The sequence below is a fragment of the Salvelinus alpinus genome, unplaced genomic scaffold, assembly GCF_045679555.1.
Source record: "Salvelinus alpinus unplaced genomic scaffold, SLU_Salpinus.1 scaffold_40, whole genome shotgun sequence".
In the NCBI taxonomy this organism is placed as follows: Eukaryota; Metazoa; Chordata; class Actinopteri; order Salmoniformes; family Salmonidae; genus Salvelinus; species Salvelinus alpinus.
In genome coordinates, this window is record NW_027255981.1 from 1,102,029 (window position 1) to 1,118,443 (window position 16,415).

Here is a 16,415-nt window from a genome sequence, read left to right on the forward strand (position 1 = left end):
AAGGGAAACAGAGGAATTAATATACACAAGCCGGTGACAAAAAGTTATAGCCATCAGGCAAGTTAGTTATAATATATAGATTTCGTGGTTAGGTTGTTGTTCACTACAGACTAGACATGTCTAGCAAGTTTTTGAATTTGAAATCAGACTTGTAGGACTCGAAATGTTATACATTAAATGCCAATTAAACACTTGGGCCAATCAAATCTCAGAGGTAGTGTATATTGGGCACAATTTAAATTCACAATATCTGTGAGAATTTAAAAATGTAACATATTCGGAAATAAAAACAAGGTATCAGTGAGCATTTGTTACACGCTAAATGTTTCCACTGGAGGAAAGTTTAAACAATGAGAAATGATGCCTAAACGCACACTGAATAAGTCAAGACAGAGTATTGTCAAAATGATGCGCTAACATTATCCTGCAGCGTACTGTTTTGGGCCCAGTTTCCTGAGATGGAACTGAAGTCTCATAAGAGCTTTTTAACGATGCACCGTCCCTAATGGCCCAAAATGTAACATTACCAAGGTTTTGGGAAACAGGGCCTCAGGCTCTGGCATTGCTTAATTTGGAGGTATACATAAAAAAAATATGAAATGAAATGACACCACAATAAACATGTACGGCAATCACTTCTCTGTGATGGCAAAGTTTCCACGATAAATTAACCACCGCATCACAACATTTTCTCATTAGCACAGTGATAATATGTTAGAGTTATTTCCATACATTGAGAGTGGTGATTCAGTATATTTATTGGTACCTTATATAGATGTTAATATTGTATTATGTCATTCTAAAAATATATTTAATGGCATTTCTTCCAAAATCCTACAGTAAGGAGTTAATCAAAGTCCAACATGCATACTGAAAAACGTATAACGTTCTTGAGTATTGTGAGTGTGTGTTCCAAGCAGCACCCCAAACATAAACAGTGGAACACAGTTAGTACCAAGGGGTATGGTTATAAAAGGGTCAACTCGGGACCATTTGCTTGGCTGAAGACCACACGAGCTCAAGGGCTAGAAAAGCACCTTCTTGAGCATACAACCACTACCAGTCAACATTCCACCTTTGTTTATCAACCAAAAAGCTATTATCGCTCTGCACGCCTCATGGGATGGGACTCCTTAACAGGACAGAAATAAACTTCACTGACTCTGCTCAAATCCTGTTCCTGTTCCAAATCATGTTCACTGAACAGCGGTGTTGACCAGCGGCGGTCGAAACACAAGAAACCAGAGGAGAGGGTAGGTAGCCTCAGCGGAGAAAATACGAGAGGGAGCAGAATAGGGTGAGACAAAGAACAGGAAAGATGGCAGTAAGAAGGAGTGGGAGGAAGAAGAGGAGGAGGTCAGAAGCTTGAGCCCATCTTCTACTCTTTTCAGTTACTCTCACACCTGTCAATCGCCTTTTCCAATGGGGCTCCTGCAGCTCTATGTAGAATCTGGCCTGTCTTTCATATTCGTCGTGGTCAAGTATTCTAACCGCTATGGTCTTCCTGCAAGGGGACACAAGACAAGGTATAAAACAAAAAGGGAAAGGTGAAGGACGAGGGCGGGAAGTGGGGGATGGATAGATTGTGCACGTTTCACAAACACACACACACACCAAAAAGGATTTGGACTGGTTTCGATATCCACCTATCCACTGAGCCATCCATGGACGTACAGATGGAACAGTTTGACCGGGTTCGGGGGTAGGGGGGAAGTCGAGCTCTGTTGCACACTCGTACCATCTCATGGTGCATACATGGAGGGACAGTTGGAACTCTGTTTGGAAGCCTCTATGATCTCAGTTTGAGTTTAAAGATCAAAGCTTTTCATTGATCTTAACCTCTAAACATAATATCACTATTGTTAAGTCTGTGCATTTGATATTGTTATGTCCTGGTATTTACCTCTCATAACATTGATATTGTTTTGTCTAGGTGCTGAGGTCAATAAAAGGTCACAGATAAAAAAAAAAGTGACTATAAACAAGTGCTCTGTAGTCTAGGTCTGACTAAAATTGTTTTAGGCTCAATGCTGGTCCTGGAGGACCACGGCGTATGCTGGTTTTGGCTCCAATCAATCTTGGGATTCATAATCAAGAAATATACACCCGGCCATTATACAAATATGGTTGAAAGGTAACAATGAAAAAATACCAAAAAAGAGAATCCAGTGGGTAGGAAAACCTGTCTATTACAGTGTTCCTCTCGGACCAGGATTGTGAAAATGCTCCATGGAGGATGTAAATGTGGCCTTTATCCATGTATACCCAATACAGTAGGTCTGAGCGAACACAAAGTAATAGTGGATGGATCCAGTAGGGGACGCCATACATGGTGAATGGAATGGGGCGGGGTTAAGGGGTACAGGGGTTGGGACCAAAGCCTGGGAAGGGATCGCCCCACCTTTCCTCTCACTCATCTCCAGCAGCCGAGGCTCTCTCATCTCAAGGAAGAAGTTCTTGTTTTTCTCATACTCCTCGTCATCGATTATATTGATCTGTATAGTTTTGCTGAAACAGAGAGTGAGAGAAAGAAAGAAAGAACACAAGGTTGCAGATAGAAAAGCATATGGAGAACATGAAAAGCGTATGTGAACATGAGGGAAGAAGAACGACGAGCCATGCATTGTCAAACGACACAAAGGCGACGGCACAAAAACAAATGGGAAGATGGGTTGTAGAGTGACATCGAGCGATTCCGGTAGGGGGAGACAATAAATCACAAACAATGAAATCAATGTCTTTTTATACAAAAATGTACTGGAAAAATGAAAACGCCCCCAGATATCGCCTCATCAAAATACTACATTTAAGTTCTGAATGAAAGTAATTTGAGACAAATGAGGGACACAACAATTCACAAGACTGAAATATTTTCACGAGTGTGACCATGCAGTGCTGTATTGTACTGTTAGTGTTCTTATAGGCCATAGGCCCCACTGTATGTACAGACAGGCATGGTGGACATGTTTTCCCTCCAACATATATTACTAAATTTTTTCCCTCAGCAACAGGTCAAATGTAAGTTGAGCTTGGCTTGGCTCAGTAATGCGAAAAGGCCTAGAGAGTCTATCCGTCTATTTAATAGTCTTATACTGTGGCACAGGCCCATGTTTGAGAATGACCAGGATCCTCTCAACAGCGATGCTACCCAAATATGGAGACCAAAACAACTCTGAGACAAAAGCAGAGCACCCATGGGTTGAAGATGCACTCCTGCATAATGTTTATAAACTAAACCATGGGGAAATGATTACCTGATCCCAGATATGTTTGTGCTGTATATCCAACTCATGACAATGACCTTGGCAAGTTGGCAAGACAGCACAAACAGATCTGGGACCAGACCAGACCAGGGGGTAAGGTGAGAGGGAGATAGGCTTGTCGCTCTAACAGCTAGCCAAACATGTCTGAACATGTCTCCAAACACCACACTACTAATATACTTGGACAAAAGATGCAAGTAATGACAAAAACTATGTAGGCAGCTTTGAATGAAAAGCCTTTCTACTTGCCTTGGGCCTTAACAGGAGATGACATTGTCAATTTATAAGTTATTAATTGTCTGATTGCTACTGCTAAATAATGCAGAAACTAGCTCCTGTAGCAGATGGCCATTTGCTGTTGGATTTGAAATATGTTAGGATTTATGTTTATGCACTATAGCCCGCTAGCATATTGTTTGAAGATGAATATTGTTTTGTTACACACACACACACAAACAATACAGATGTGTGTGTGTGTAGGTGTGTAAAGACTGACCAACATTGAGTGACAGGCCATAAAAGCTGTGGTCAATCTGGAGAGGGGAGGGGTGCATATCTCTAATCAACCAGGGAGGGTAGGGCACTGGACAATACCATATTAGGAACTGTTTCAGTGTAGAATCGACAGACACAAGACGGATCTAATCTACGCAACGACCAGATGCGGACATCTGAGAGAAGGGGACAGGCTGAGTAAAGTCTAAACCGCGCTCAGCCTCTACTGTGATAGGCCAACAGACGCGTTGGAACTACGTCATCACGGTATAAGAACAGCTGTTTACGTACTTCCTGCCAGTTCCCTGTTCAACCCTGCGCGGTGATACAGCGAACCCGTATATACGAAAATTGCATTTGCCATTCATTGCTTGCGGTAATTAAACATAATTAAAGAAAGTTAGCAGACCTTGCTTTTTATTTATCCTGATACCGGATTCGAATAACGCAACGCTCACAAATAACAGGGAATAATCACAACAACCCTACGAGTCAACTGGAAGCTAATCTTACACAGTGTGAATACAGTATGGATGAATTGTCAGTAATAATGTAATATGTAACCTTTATTTATTTATTTTATTTTGGCTGGCCTACCCCAGCCAAACCCTAACCCGGATGACACTGGGCCAATTGTGCGCCGCCCTATGGGACTCCCAATCACGACCTATTGAGATACAGCCTGAAATCAAACCAGGGTCTGTAGTGACGCCTCTAGCACTGCGATGCAGTGCCTTAGACCGCTGCGCCACTCAGGAGTCTGAACACTTTGATTACTTTTTCAAAACTTCATTAGGTGGAGGCTAGAGAGGGATTGACAAACCACAAACTAGTTCAAATTGATTGGAACCTCCAAACTGATTAGAATTAGGGCAATTATGTGGGATAGTCAACCTGAGCATGCAACACTTTATTTCATGTCTTGTTTGTCCATTCTGTGAGACATTTAATTTGTGATTTGGTGTGGAAATGTCACATCCATCACGCTGGAATTGTCCATTACTTAAAGTCAACTACTAAGTGACAAGGGACCTTTTTATAGAGTCATTAAACTGATGTTCATGTGATTGACTAAGATTAACATGAATTATTGATCAACGGCCTCTTGGTGCCACGTAGGTGAATGAGTCTCTGGTGAAAGGAAATAGCAAGAGTCCTGCTGGGCCCTTGGATGACATAACAGGGAGTCAGTCCCTTCCTCTTGTGACACCTCCTATTCACCATCTCAGGCAGCCCTGGGTGTCATGGATTAAACCAGGGGAGTCTTCTACGAGGTACGGCGGGCCGCACTGAAAATTGGTTATGTTTGCTTGCCATCGTTTTTGGAATTCTCTATGCTTCCTGACTGTCTAGTGATTATTAGCGACTTGGACATTCAAGAAACTGTATGAATGTAGGTCCATTGACTGTGCACAGTGATTATTAGTGAGCTGGACAGTTAAGAAACTATATGAATATATTGTAGGTCCATTATCATTTCACACAGTCTAGATTTGGTTCTAGTTATTTTTAAGTATATTGAGTTCGTTTCCCCCCTCAATTTTCAATCCACCTGTGGGCATTGTTCCCTCTAAGCTGCGGAAGGGCGCGCAGATCCCCCGGGACTACCACACTGAAGAAACATGAACCCGCACAGAGAAGCACGAGATTGAACTTTACTCAACTTTATCGGGTTTTCTCCCTTTGTTATGTTGCAACTTTGTGCTGAAGGTAGTTAGGAGTCAAGCGCAGGAGCGCAGAGATGTCAAATTAGCGTCTTTAATCGGCAAGTCCAAAAACGGTTCAGGTACAATACCAATAAATGCCCAAGACATAGGAACACACAGTCACTCACGGAAGGAGAAAAACAACACTCCTTACTTATCCTATAACACGGCACACACGTGAATAAACTGAGGGTAACCTCAACGAGCAACATGAAAATAATCCCGCATAAACCTAAGCGGGAAACAGGCGTTAAATATACACACAGAAATTAAAGCAAATGAAAACCAGGTGTGAATGAACCAAAGACAAAACAACCCGAAAAAGAAAATGGATCGGTGATGGCTAGTAGGCCGGCGACGCCGACCGCCGAGCACCGCCCGAACAAGGAGAGGAACCACCTTCGGTGGAAGTCGTGACAAATTAACACTATCAACGTTTCCCTTTATTGTGGGAATTGTGTTCGAATCAACACAATATTAGCCACTTTTAATTCAACATAATGAAACAAAATGAACTATGCAAGATTTAGAATACAAAACTAACTATGCAAGAGATGTTGTTGTAGGCAGAAGGCATTGGAGTAGGATTCTATTGCATTGAAATGCATGACTCAGCCATTCTCTACACATACCTGTGTGGCATAAACAATCAGAGCTGCAGTAGATCTATATGCAAATAGGTATTTTAATTTCCCATATATGGATCTGTGCCAATCACTTTGAACTGGACTGTGTTTACAGCATGAGCGGTCGTGAGTAGATGCGTTTGTTTTGAGATCAAAGCAAGAGCTGCATGTAGTCATGTGTGCACATTTGTTCATATCCTTTGCTAGTAAGTGAGTTATTAGCCCAGTTATAGATCATTTGTAGTCAGCAATGGGGGAGTGATTGCTTCCTACAAGAGCACAAAACGTGTACATTTCTAGACATCTTTGAAAAGCGAGTCCGGTAAAGAGCTTTTTTTTGGTCTTAAAAGGGCAGTGTTGCATTTCGAAACAGGCTTGAATAAGCTAAGTAGCCAATAGGCAGAGGGCAGGATAATTTGTCTGATTCTCTGTAGTAATGGTGTGGGAATAATAATGCATTTTATTTTGTAAAGTGGTTTCTTGCATCAAACAAGACAACAACATTTGCAAATTCAGAGGACTTCTTCTGCCACCTGGCAAAAACGGTACACAGGGTTACTAAACCTATTTAGTGGCTCTAATCTGAAAGAGTCAACAGAGAGACCCCCCTAGCGAGCCATTGTTACTCCCACAAGCATGGGAAACTGGGGATTGGACTGTCTCCAAATTTCAACTGGCTTTTGAACAGATACAGTCCCCTTTTTCAAGGATGCACAACAAAGTAAACGTTGGAGGCCAACAACTCTGTTGTTGGAAGGGATATTGGAAGGGATATTTCTACTGTGTTGGCTCTGAGCAGGATTACATGTGCCGGCTTCCTCACAGCATTTCGAAACAGGCTTGAATAAGCTAAGTAGCCAATAGGCAGAGGGCAGGATAATTTGTCTGATTCTCTGTAGTAATGGTGTGGGAATAATAATGCATTTTATTTTGTAAAGTGGTTTCTTGCATCAAACAAGACAACAACATTTGCAGTCACCTCCTTGTCTGAAGGACATGTGGATAAACAGGTTAATGTCAAGCCTTGCATGTTTTTTTCAAAAATCAAGGAATGTAGGCTTACATTGAGCACCCCACACTGACTGCTTCTGTAGGCTGAATGATAGAACAGCTATTTCCATGTTAAAATGTTATGGATGCATTTTATCCATTGTTATTGATGGTAGACCACTCTGGTAGGCCTACATTACGATCAAATAGCCACAGTCTGAAACTGTAGCTTAACATGGGTACAGCCTCAGTGTTCACAGTAAACACGCGCTGGAAGTTACGCAGAATTTTCACAACGTTCAAGTTTTTGTTCAGCAGACCTGAAATTTGCTCAATGCCAAAAAAGATTTCAGGGAACATTGGACCCTCTCGCGGGCCATATATTTGACACCCCTGGATTTAAACCAAAAACCTGGACACAGCAGATGATGTCTGTGTGATAATCTTTCATTGCTCGTACCCGAGCCCTCAATAATAGTTTTTAAAGAAAGATCAAGAAGTTCCTTGTTTGGATTGATGGCCTATTACAATATAATACGGTAGCAGGTTTCCTGATCAAAAGAGTGAAAGAAAAGAATGTTCTATTTTTTATTGTTCCTACAGGCTTAGAGTGCCTAACAGAGAGGCTGCAAACTAATACTCTTTTGGCAAATTCAGAGGGCTTCTTCTGCCACCTGGCAAAAACGGTACACAAGGTTACTAAACCTATTTAGTGGCTCTAATCTGAAAGAGTCAACAGAGAGACCCCCCTAGCGAGCCATTGTTACTCCCACAAGCATGGGAAACTGGGGATTGGACTGTCTCCACATTTCAACTGGCTTTTGAAGAGATACAGTCCCCTTTTTCAAGGATGCACAACAAAGTAAACGTTGGAGGCCAACAACTCTGTTGTTGGAAGGGATATTGGAAGGGATATTTCTACTGTGTTGGCTCTGAGCAGGATTACATGTGCCGGCTTTCTCACAGCTTTTTCAAAGGCAAGCTCTGGATGTAACTTTTACAGAAGCCAAGTGTACAAGCAGTTTAACTGACACAGAGAGAAAGATTGACAGACAGTGGGTGAGTCATGACAGAGCGACTGAATGGCAATGACAGTAAGAGAGGGAGAGAGAGGGGGGGGGGCAGAGTGGACATAAAGGGGAGAAGAGAAGCAAACAACAGAGAGAGGAAAAAAGAGTGTGAGAGAGAGAACATAGAGGAGAGAGAATGTTCCTTTGGCTTCTTAGCCCCGCGTCAATCCTATCCCTATGAGCCAGCCCTCCAACTGAGTCAAATCAGGCGATGGGCTGTTTGACTCAGGGCCAAACACCAGCTGCGAGCCAGCATCTCCTCAGTCCTCAGAACTTCCATACTCCCACTCAAAGGCCCACAAAATAGACAGTGTCAACGGTCACTGAATGTCAACACCAGTGACCTTGTAAATGTCAGTTACCTTCATTGCCAATTTTATTTTCAGTGAAACACAGCAGCACTTGATAGTTACACCTTTTTTCATGGTATACAATTGGTAGTTACAGTCTTGTCCCATCGCTGCAACTCCCGTACGGACTCGGGAGAGGCGAAGGTTGAGAGCCATGCATCCTCCGAAACACAACCCAACCAAGCCGCACTGCTTTTTGACACAATGCCCGCTTAACCCAGAAGCACCAACGTGTCAGAAGAAACACTGTAAACCTGGCAACCGTGTCAGCGTGCATTGTGCCCGGTCACTAGTGCGCGATGAGACAAGAACATCCCTGCCGGCCAAACCTGCAGAGCCTGGACTTGAACCAGGATCTCTAGTGGCACAGCTAGCACTGCGATGCAATGCCTTAGACCACTGCGCCACTCGGGAGGCCCCCAGAAAGTTATACTTTAATGTCCGATTTGCGAAAGACTCAAGCTCAAGCTTTACTGTGACCAGAATTGAATAGAAATGAATGGTTTAAAACACTCGTGGAAATTGGCCTATTTGGATAGGGCCAAATTTAAATGTTTTTAACATAAGAACTATAAAAAGCATATGCATGATGATGGTAGCAACTGACAGAGAACACTGGAGATTATGGGGAAATAATTAGACCAAAGGTGAGGACACAAGACTGAACCCAAACATTACACTGTTCATTTCATGTGCATTTTACATTTTACTCTTAAGGATCATCACCTTTTTTTCCTCCAATTTTTGCCTAAAATGACATACCCAAATCTAACTGCATGTAGCTCAGGACCTGATGCGAAGATATGCATATTATTGATACCACTTGAAAGGAAACACTTTGAAGTTTGTGGAAATGTGAAATTAATGTTGGAGAATATAACACATTAGATCTGGTAAAATATAATACAAATAAAAAACATGCGTTTTTTGATTTTTTAAATGTCATCATCTTTGAAATGCAAGCGAAAGACTATAATATAATATTGCAGTTAAGGCTACATTTACAGTGTGTGTACAAAGTTTCAGATTGATCCAGTGAAGCGCTGCAATTTGTGCCGAATTGGTCAATTTATACATTTTCAAGTACATAACTATAGAGAACATATAAAAATATATGGTAATACAACATTTAAGTTTACACACTCCCAGGAATGTCATACATGATGGATCATTAGCTTATGCACTAACTTTCACACATCTAGATGGCCGGGTGGGGTTGGTGTGGGGCCATATATTCATATATATATATATATTAAACGATGCTACATTTTATCTCTGGGACCCTCAGGATGACAAATAAGAACAAGATTATTGAATTTAAGTACATTATTTACCTTCAGAGGTGAATGTTTTTTGTTGTTGTGCTCTCTTCTCAGAGTTGGACTAGTAACTGAGAGATTGCAAGATCGAATCCCCGAGCTGACAAGGTAAAAATATTGTGTCGTTCTGCCCCTGAACAAGGCAGTTAACCCACTGTTCCTAGGCCGTCATTGAAAATAAGAATTTGTTCTTAACTGACTTGCCTAGTTAAATAAAGGTATAATAAAATAAAAAAATAGCATGGTATTTTTTCACTGTAATAGCTACTGTAAATTGGACAGTGCAGTTAGATTAACAAGAATTTAAGCTTTCTGCCCATATAAGACATGTCTATGTCCTGGAAAGTTTGCTGTTACTTACAACTGTCATGCTAATCACATTAGCGAACGTTAGCTCAACCGTCCCGGTATACGGACACCGATCCCGTACTTTTTATAGCATTTGTCAATAACAACATTTTAAAATACTCTGGGTACATTCAGTAACATAATAAGAATATTTACTGAAATGTTGGATTGGTGCAAGATAAGAAAAAATTATTACAAGGGTTTGAGTGAGAGGTCTAACTGGCATCTCCAAATGCAAACACACCTCTGCACAGTTCCTAAGTAATTTCAATGCAATTTTATGACTCAAGGAAAGAGCCTTGAACTATAAGGTGCTTTTTTTGAGCTCTCCTAGCTTTGCCATTGAGGAACTGAAGCAAGCACACTTATAGTTTTTTGTTTGGGACACAGCACCAATTAGACAATTACTGTTGCTGTTTACACAATCCAAAAACGTTCCTTTATAAATCGCTATCTGGGTGAGGTGGGCATCATTTGAAACGTATTCTTAAGTTATAAAATAAGATCTTACAGTGTTAGGCATTCAAAAGGCACTTCAGACAAACAGATTGTAATTTTCTTGCGCATAGAATGAAGTCATGAGTGCATTCAAGTGCATGTTCTGCGGCAAAGAAAATTCACAATACGGCAAACATAAGCTCATTCTGTTCAGGACAATCCAGTGTATAACGCATGTTATCCTTGAAACTTTGGATCAAAAATAGCGATCATAAACATTGTGTCACGCCCTGACCTGAGAGATCCTTTTTATGTCTCTATTTTGGTTTGGTCAGGGCGTGAGTTGGGGGTGGGCATTCTATGTTCTGTGTTTCTATGATTTTCTATTTCTATGTTTTGGCCGGGTATGGTTCTCAATCAGGGACAGCTGTCTATCGTTGTTTCTGATTGGGAACCATACTTAGGTAGCTTTTTTCCCACCGTTCTTTGTGGGGAGTTGTCTTTGTTTGTTGGCACTATTGCCTTTAGCTTCACGGTTTGTTTTGTATGGTTTATTGGTTTTTGTCGGCGTCATTCTTAAAATAAGTCAAATGTACGCTTACCACGCTGCACCTTGGTCCTCATCCTTCAACAGCCGTGACACATTGAAAATGTAAATTAAATGAGTTTTCAAATATGGAAACGTGAAGTACATTTGGATTCATGAGTGTGTGGTTTGCTTGTTTGACATCAAAGCGGTATTTTTTATAATACTAAACATCTCACCTTTCAGAACACATCGACTCCTCTCGATTTACAGCATTTCCCTCACTCAGACAACAACAAATGTGCAAAAGTAGCCCAATTAGTTGGAGGGATGGGGGCATCTTCTTGTCTGTGTGGTGCTCAAGTTTATAACAGCTGTCAATCAAAACTCATACAGCGCTGTGAAGTGGAGAACCTGAGCTCTGATGTCATGTATTGCATGTTACTGTACAGTCACTGCAATCCAATTAAGGCACTTATCAATGACAAAATATTCAATTTTCAACCCGCATACGAGACGACAGGTGCTGTGAGTGGAAAGAGCTAAACAAGTTATTCTAACTGAGTAAATCAAAGGAAAGGCACACTGAGTGCGAAAGAATAGCTTAGCAAAGCCATTGAGTTGACCAGACCCAAATTAGTACTATTATGAGAACATGAACGGTCATGCTAAATGAAACAAAACCAAATAGAAAAGGTTATCTAGTCAGCATAACATGTGGAAAACTACTGGGTGATGTTACCTACTGGAAAACTACTGGGTGATGTTACCTACTGGAAAACTACTGGGTGATGTTACCTACTGGAAAACTACTGGGTGATGTTACCTACTGGAAAACTACTGGGATGCACCCGGATCAGCGTGGTACAAAAAAATGTCAGAACATGCTTTCTTTGACATCACTGCTTTCTAGGAATTTATGGGTCTCTTTCATGGACAAGGCCAATTGGCCTTTGTGTACAGCCATGGCCTTCCTGACAGCTAGGATACATGGTAAGCTCAAGTTGAAGTAGTGGTGAAAGACAACTGTCATGACGTTGGCCTGTGGGTAAGGTTTATGACCCCCCCCCCATAAATACCTTTCTCCCTTCCCTCTCTCTTGACTCTATAGAGGGACTCTTGAATAGCCTTTGTTAAACAGAGATTCTGGGAACATCAGATGGTGGGGGGAAATTAACCATATTTTGGTAACCCAACCAGTTGAACATATGCGTGATGTCAGTTCGGTTGTCATCTGAGACATTCTCATCAATGATAGGATGACATAAACGGTACAGTGGAAAGTCTACACATTATAGTTATCAGATTCACATGGAATTGTTGTGCAATTCAAATGTTTGAATATAAAATTATTGGTGAAAAATATTAAATGTAATTTTAGCTTCCAAATGAGAGATTTGGGTTTTCATAAGGTTAGGGCTCTGCTCAATTAGTGGCCCGCCCCTGTGAAGAGACATGGGTTATAAAACTACGAAAACACACCCTTCTCCCTCCACTATATAAGCCCTTGACTAAAATGTAACCTTCTGTTCCGGATACATTAGGATGACGATCCGATGTCAGAAGGGTTCAGATAATAACTACAGAACGAAGCCAACCTCAGCGTGAGCTTTGGTTGCGAATGGCATGAACTTTGAACTCTTATTCACTACAGAAGTGATACCTCCTAGCCGTTGAGTTAGCAACAGCAGCTGCAAACGTGGGCTAGGAAAGAACAGACAGAGTATCCCGTCTACCACACAACAACGTTACTACAACGCATCCAATTTACCACCAGAGACATTCTTCAAAGGACAAAGGACTCTGTTGGGCAACACGGCCTTCCATCTACCACCAACCTACCGAAGCGCAGCTCAGAGTAAATATTTATTGCATTTTCCTTTTCCAAATGGGCGGTAATTTAGAATGCATAAGATTCTGTATTTACGATAGAGTAGTTGCCTACGGCCCGATAGAGACATCGCTTCTCCCTTTCCAGCCCCCTTTCCTTTGGGTAACCAGCTGTCATATCTGTTACATCCGCAAGGGACGATTTCCTTAATGACGTAATTTGTAATCAAGGTATGATTCATTCTGTGTCATTAGTTAGGTATATAGTAAATAAATAATTAAACCCAATTTTGTATTGCTGATTCAACTTGTTAGCCAGTGTTCATGAAGATAACCAAGAATTTACAACTTTCAGATGAAACTGAAATAAGGTGACAATTAATATTGACTGCTATTGATCTAAAATATTACTAGGTCTTTAAGAGTTTATTCGGAAGATAACTGCTCTATAAATATTCTTTCGTAGTGCCCCGACTTTCTAGCTAATTACATTTACATGATTAGCTCAATCAGGTAATATTAATTACAGAGAACGGATTTTATAGAATAGCATGTCATTATCACTTAATCCGGCATAGCCAAAGACACGACACAACCCAACCCATGAACAGGTTGTGAATTAAAATCATTAACCATCTCTTAAGACAATGCCATCTTGGGATTCCCCTCATACACAAATCTCCCAACCTCAAAGGCCAAGATACAAGGGATCCATTCCCGTCCTATGACTGTTGAGTTGCTTGCATGCAAACACAAAACTTTCCTAAAGTACCAGACAGACATTTGGCGATGTTATTTCTGGCTCTGCTTTGCGTAGAACTCCTTGTCTTCAACTGTTTGTCTGTGGATAACAACATTTCTGATTGCCTAATCTTCCACTTTTAGTGTGCAAAGTTCAAAGACTCCTCTTTTCCTTGAGGGAAACAGAGTTATTATACTCTCAGCCACCATAAACTGGGTGCGTGTGGAAAACTATCCCCTATAGGTTGGCCGCTGGCTAAGAAGACGTCATAGAATCCGAATACAACATCTGTTACAACCGGGTATGTTTTTCATGACGACATCAAGACTTTATGGTTAAGACTTCATGTTCAACCACATGAATACATAATTTTTCTGGTTGTTATAAAGACATTTACAAAACATCTTATTAGTATACAACCTGATCATCAAAGAATTCATAATGACATCATTGCAACCCTTGCAGTATTGCTCTCTGAGTCTCTGAGGTCTGGTTCTTAGAGGAAATAACTATTTTTTAATAGTTAAAGATCTGATGCTTTCGTACACATCCATGCATTTCAGACTTTAATGGATAGGACACACCGAGAGGTGACAGAGGAAAACCTCCAAAGAACCACATACACCAGACTAGGAACCCTGGTTTTACCTGGCTCTGCTTTCAGTGTATTTTGGGTCTTCCCAGGTTATCAGACCCTGTTGTGGAGAATTCTAACAGGGAAAGACTTAACACCAACCAGTAACAGGCATTACCCTCTAGTCTTCAGACCCAACCACACAAAAGGAGACTGAGAGCGAGCCTTGATAACACAGAGTCAGTCCCAATACACTTAAGCTTAGCCTTTTAATTCAAGCCCTCCAACTGGACTGGCGGTATCTGTGATTAACTAGAGGAGAATACTGTGCAAGGCCCGACTCAGTGACTCCACTCTATCAGTCAATGTAACGACTCCCCAATGTAAAAACTCTATTAACCAACTCCTTCGCGACCTACTCCATTATAACCTTCCAACCACATACAGTAGTACATCATACTTCCATGCAGAGAGTAGGCTACAGTCTGTCTCTCATTGGAGAGAGGAGCAGGCAGACCAATAAGGTACCTTCCCTGCCATGAATATAATTCGTTCTTCCCACCTCACATTCATTTTCTATTTCTGGCCCTGCTATGAATCAAATCAAATGTTATTGGTCACATACACGTGATTAGCAGATGTTATTGCGGCTGTAGCGAAATGCTTGTGCTTCTAGCTCCGACAGTGCGGTAATATTTGACAAGTAATATCTAACAAAATTACACAACATATACCCAATACGCACAAATCTAAGTAGGAATGAATTAAGACTATGTACATATGGACGAGCGATGTCAGAGCGGAACGGACTAAGATGCAGTAGAATAGTATATAATACCGTATGTACATATGAGATGAGTAATGCAAGATATGTAAACATTATTAAGTGACAAAGATACCGTAGAATAGTATAGAATACAGTATATACATATGAGATGAGTAAGAGTCTTATGCCAGTGATCTTGTAAGAAGACAGCTCACGAAGTGAGGGAGGCTTATTAAATAATAATAATAATAATAATTTGGTGGGTGCTTATTTGTCCTATTTCACACATGTACACGTGTGTATTAATAAACATGTCTGATTTGGAAATGTTTTTTACCTGTTAAAATTATGGTAAAATAAAACATTTGCATTTCCCAACTCCAGCTGAGTAACCCCTCCGAGAGTGGGGTCATGGCCAGGGTCTGCCATTATCAACGGTGACCCGCGAGCAATTAGGGTTAAGTGCCTTGCTCAAGGGCACATTGACAGATTTTTCAGCAGGTTGACATTCATTGTCATGAAACTTGCCCTGGAGGCAGATCTGAGCAACTTCTGCTAGATAGGCCAGCTGTAAAGTCAAAATTGGGTATATGGTCAAATGATAGTCAGTTTGCATTGCTATTTGCTGCTTCCCTCACAAAATATACAATGCAGCTCACTGAACGTGTTTCCTTGTCCTTTATTCCTCACTGCTACGGTAAAGCATGGAAATTGTGATTTGAGTTCATGCGGTCTCAGAATTGAAATGGATTTACAAAGAGACGTGGGTCCCCCTATCTGCAGTGTACATCATGTTAAGTATCCCTCTTGGGGTGGGAAGAAGTACTATGGTATTACATCAGCCAAGCTACTAAAAAAAGTCTAAATAATCCTACAATTCGTCATTTGTCACTGTTTTTCCTACAGCTATTCATAACCTATGGACTATACCCTTGTGAGCACACAAATGTAACTTGATAGAGAGGTAGCCGAGTGTTCCTAAGCGGCTGAGATGCAGAATGTAACAATGTTGTTTCTGACTATCGGGCATGCGTGTCCTATATTGAGTGTCTTTCCACTAAAATAAGTGTATTTTGCTAAGATATGCTATGTTTATTTCATGGCATCTTCATTGATGAGCTTACTTGAGTAGCAGCCAGGGTCGTCAGTGTGATCGGTTTTTGCACCACGTACGCAATAGGATACAACGCTAAGAGAATCCGTCAGCACAGATGAGACGGGCATAATGAGTGATCAAACTGTGGATGTCTCTTCATCTCCCCCCTCGCCCTTTGTAAGTAACATGCCTGCCAATATCTGCCCCCAGTCTCTGTGTCTCGGCCAATTAGAGGCCTGACAAACATTTCAGGCAGCAGGGGGCCTCCTTCACTTG

At 41.2% G+C, this 16,415-nt stretch overlaps 1 protein-coding gene across 6 annotated transcripts in view; it reads right to left on the reverse strand.

The window, feature by feature from the left end:
• Nucleotides 1-16,415, reverse strand: part of LOC139566972 (sodium/calcium exchanger 1-like) — a 46,023-nt gene that overhangs the window by 14,889 nt on the left and 14,719 nt on the right. For 4 of the 6 annotated variants that reach the window (XM_071388363.1, XM_071388362.1, XM_071388361.1 and 1 more), the window contains exon 3: nucleotides 1,404-1,504. In XM_071388363.1, the coding sequence (XP_071244464.1) occupies nucleotides 1,404-1,504 (101 nt within the window). Of the gene's footprint in view, nucleotides 1-1,403; nucleotides 1,505-2,401; nucleotides 2,509-16,415 lie in introns of all 6 variants that reach the window. The other 2 variants (XM_071388360.1, XM_071388357.1) reach the window with 1 other exon arrangement.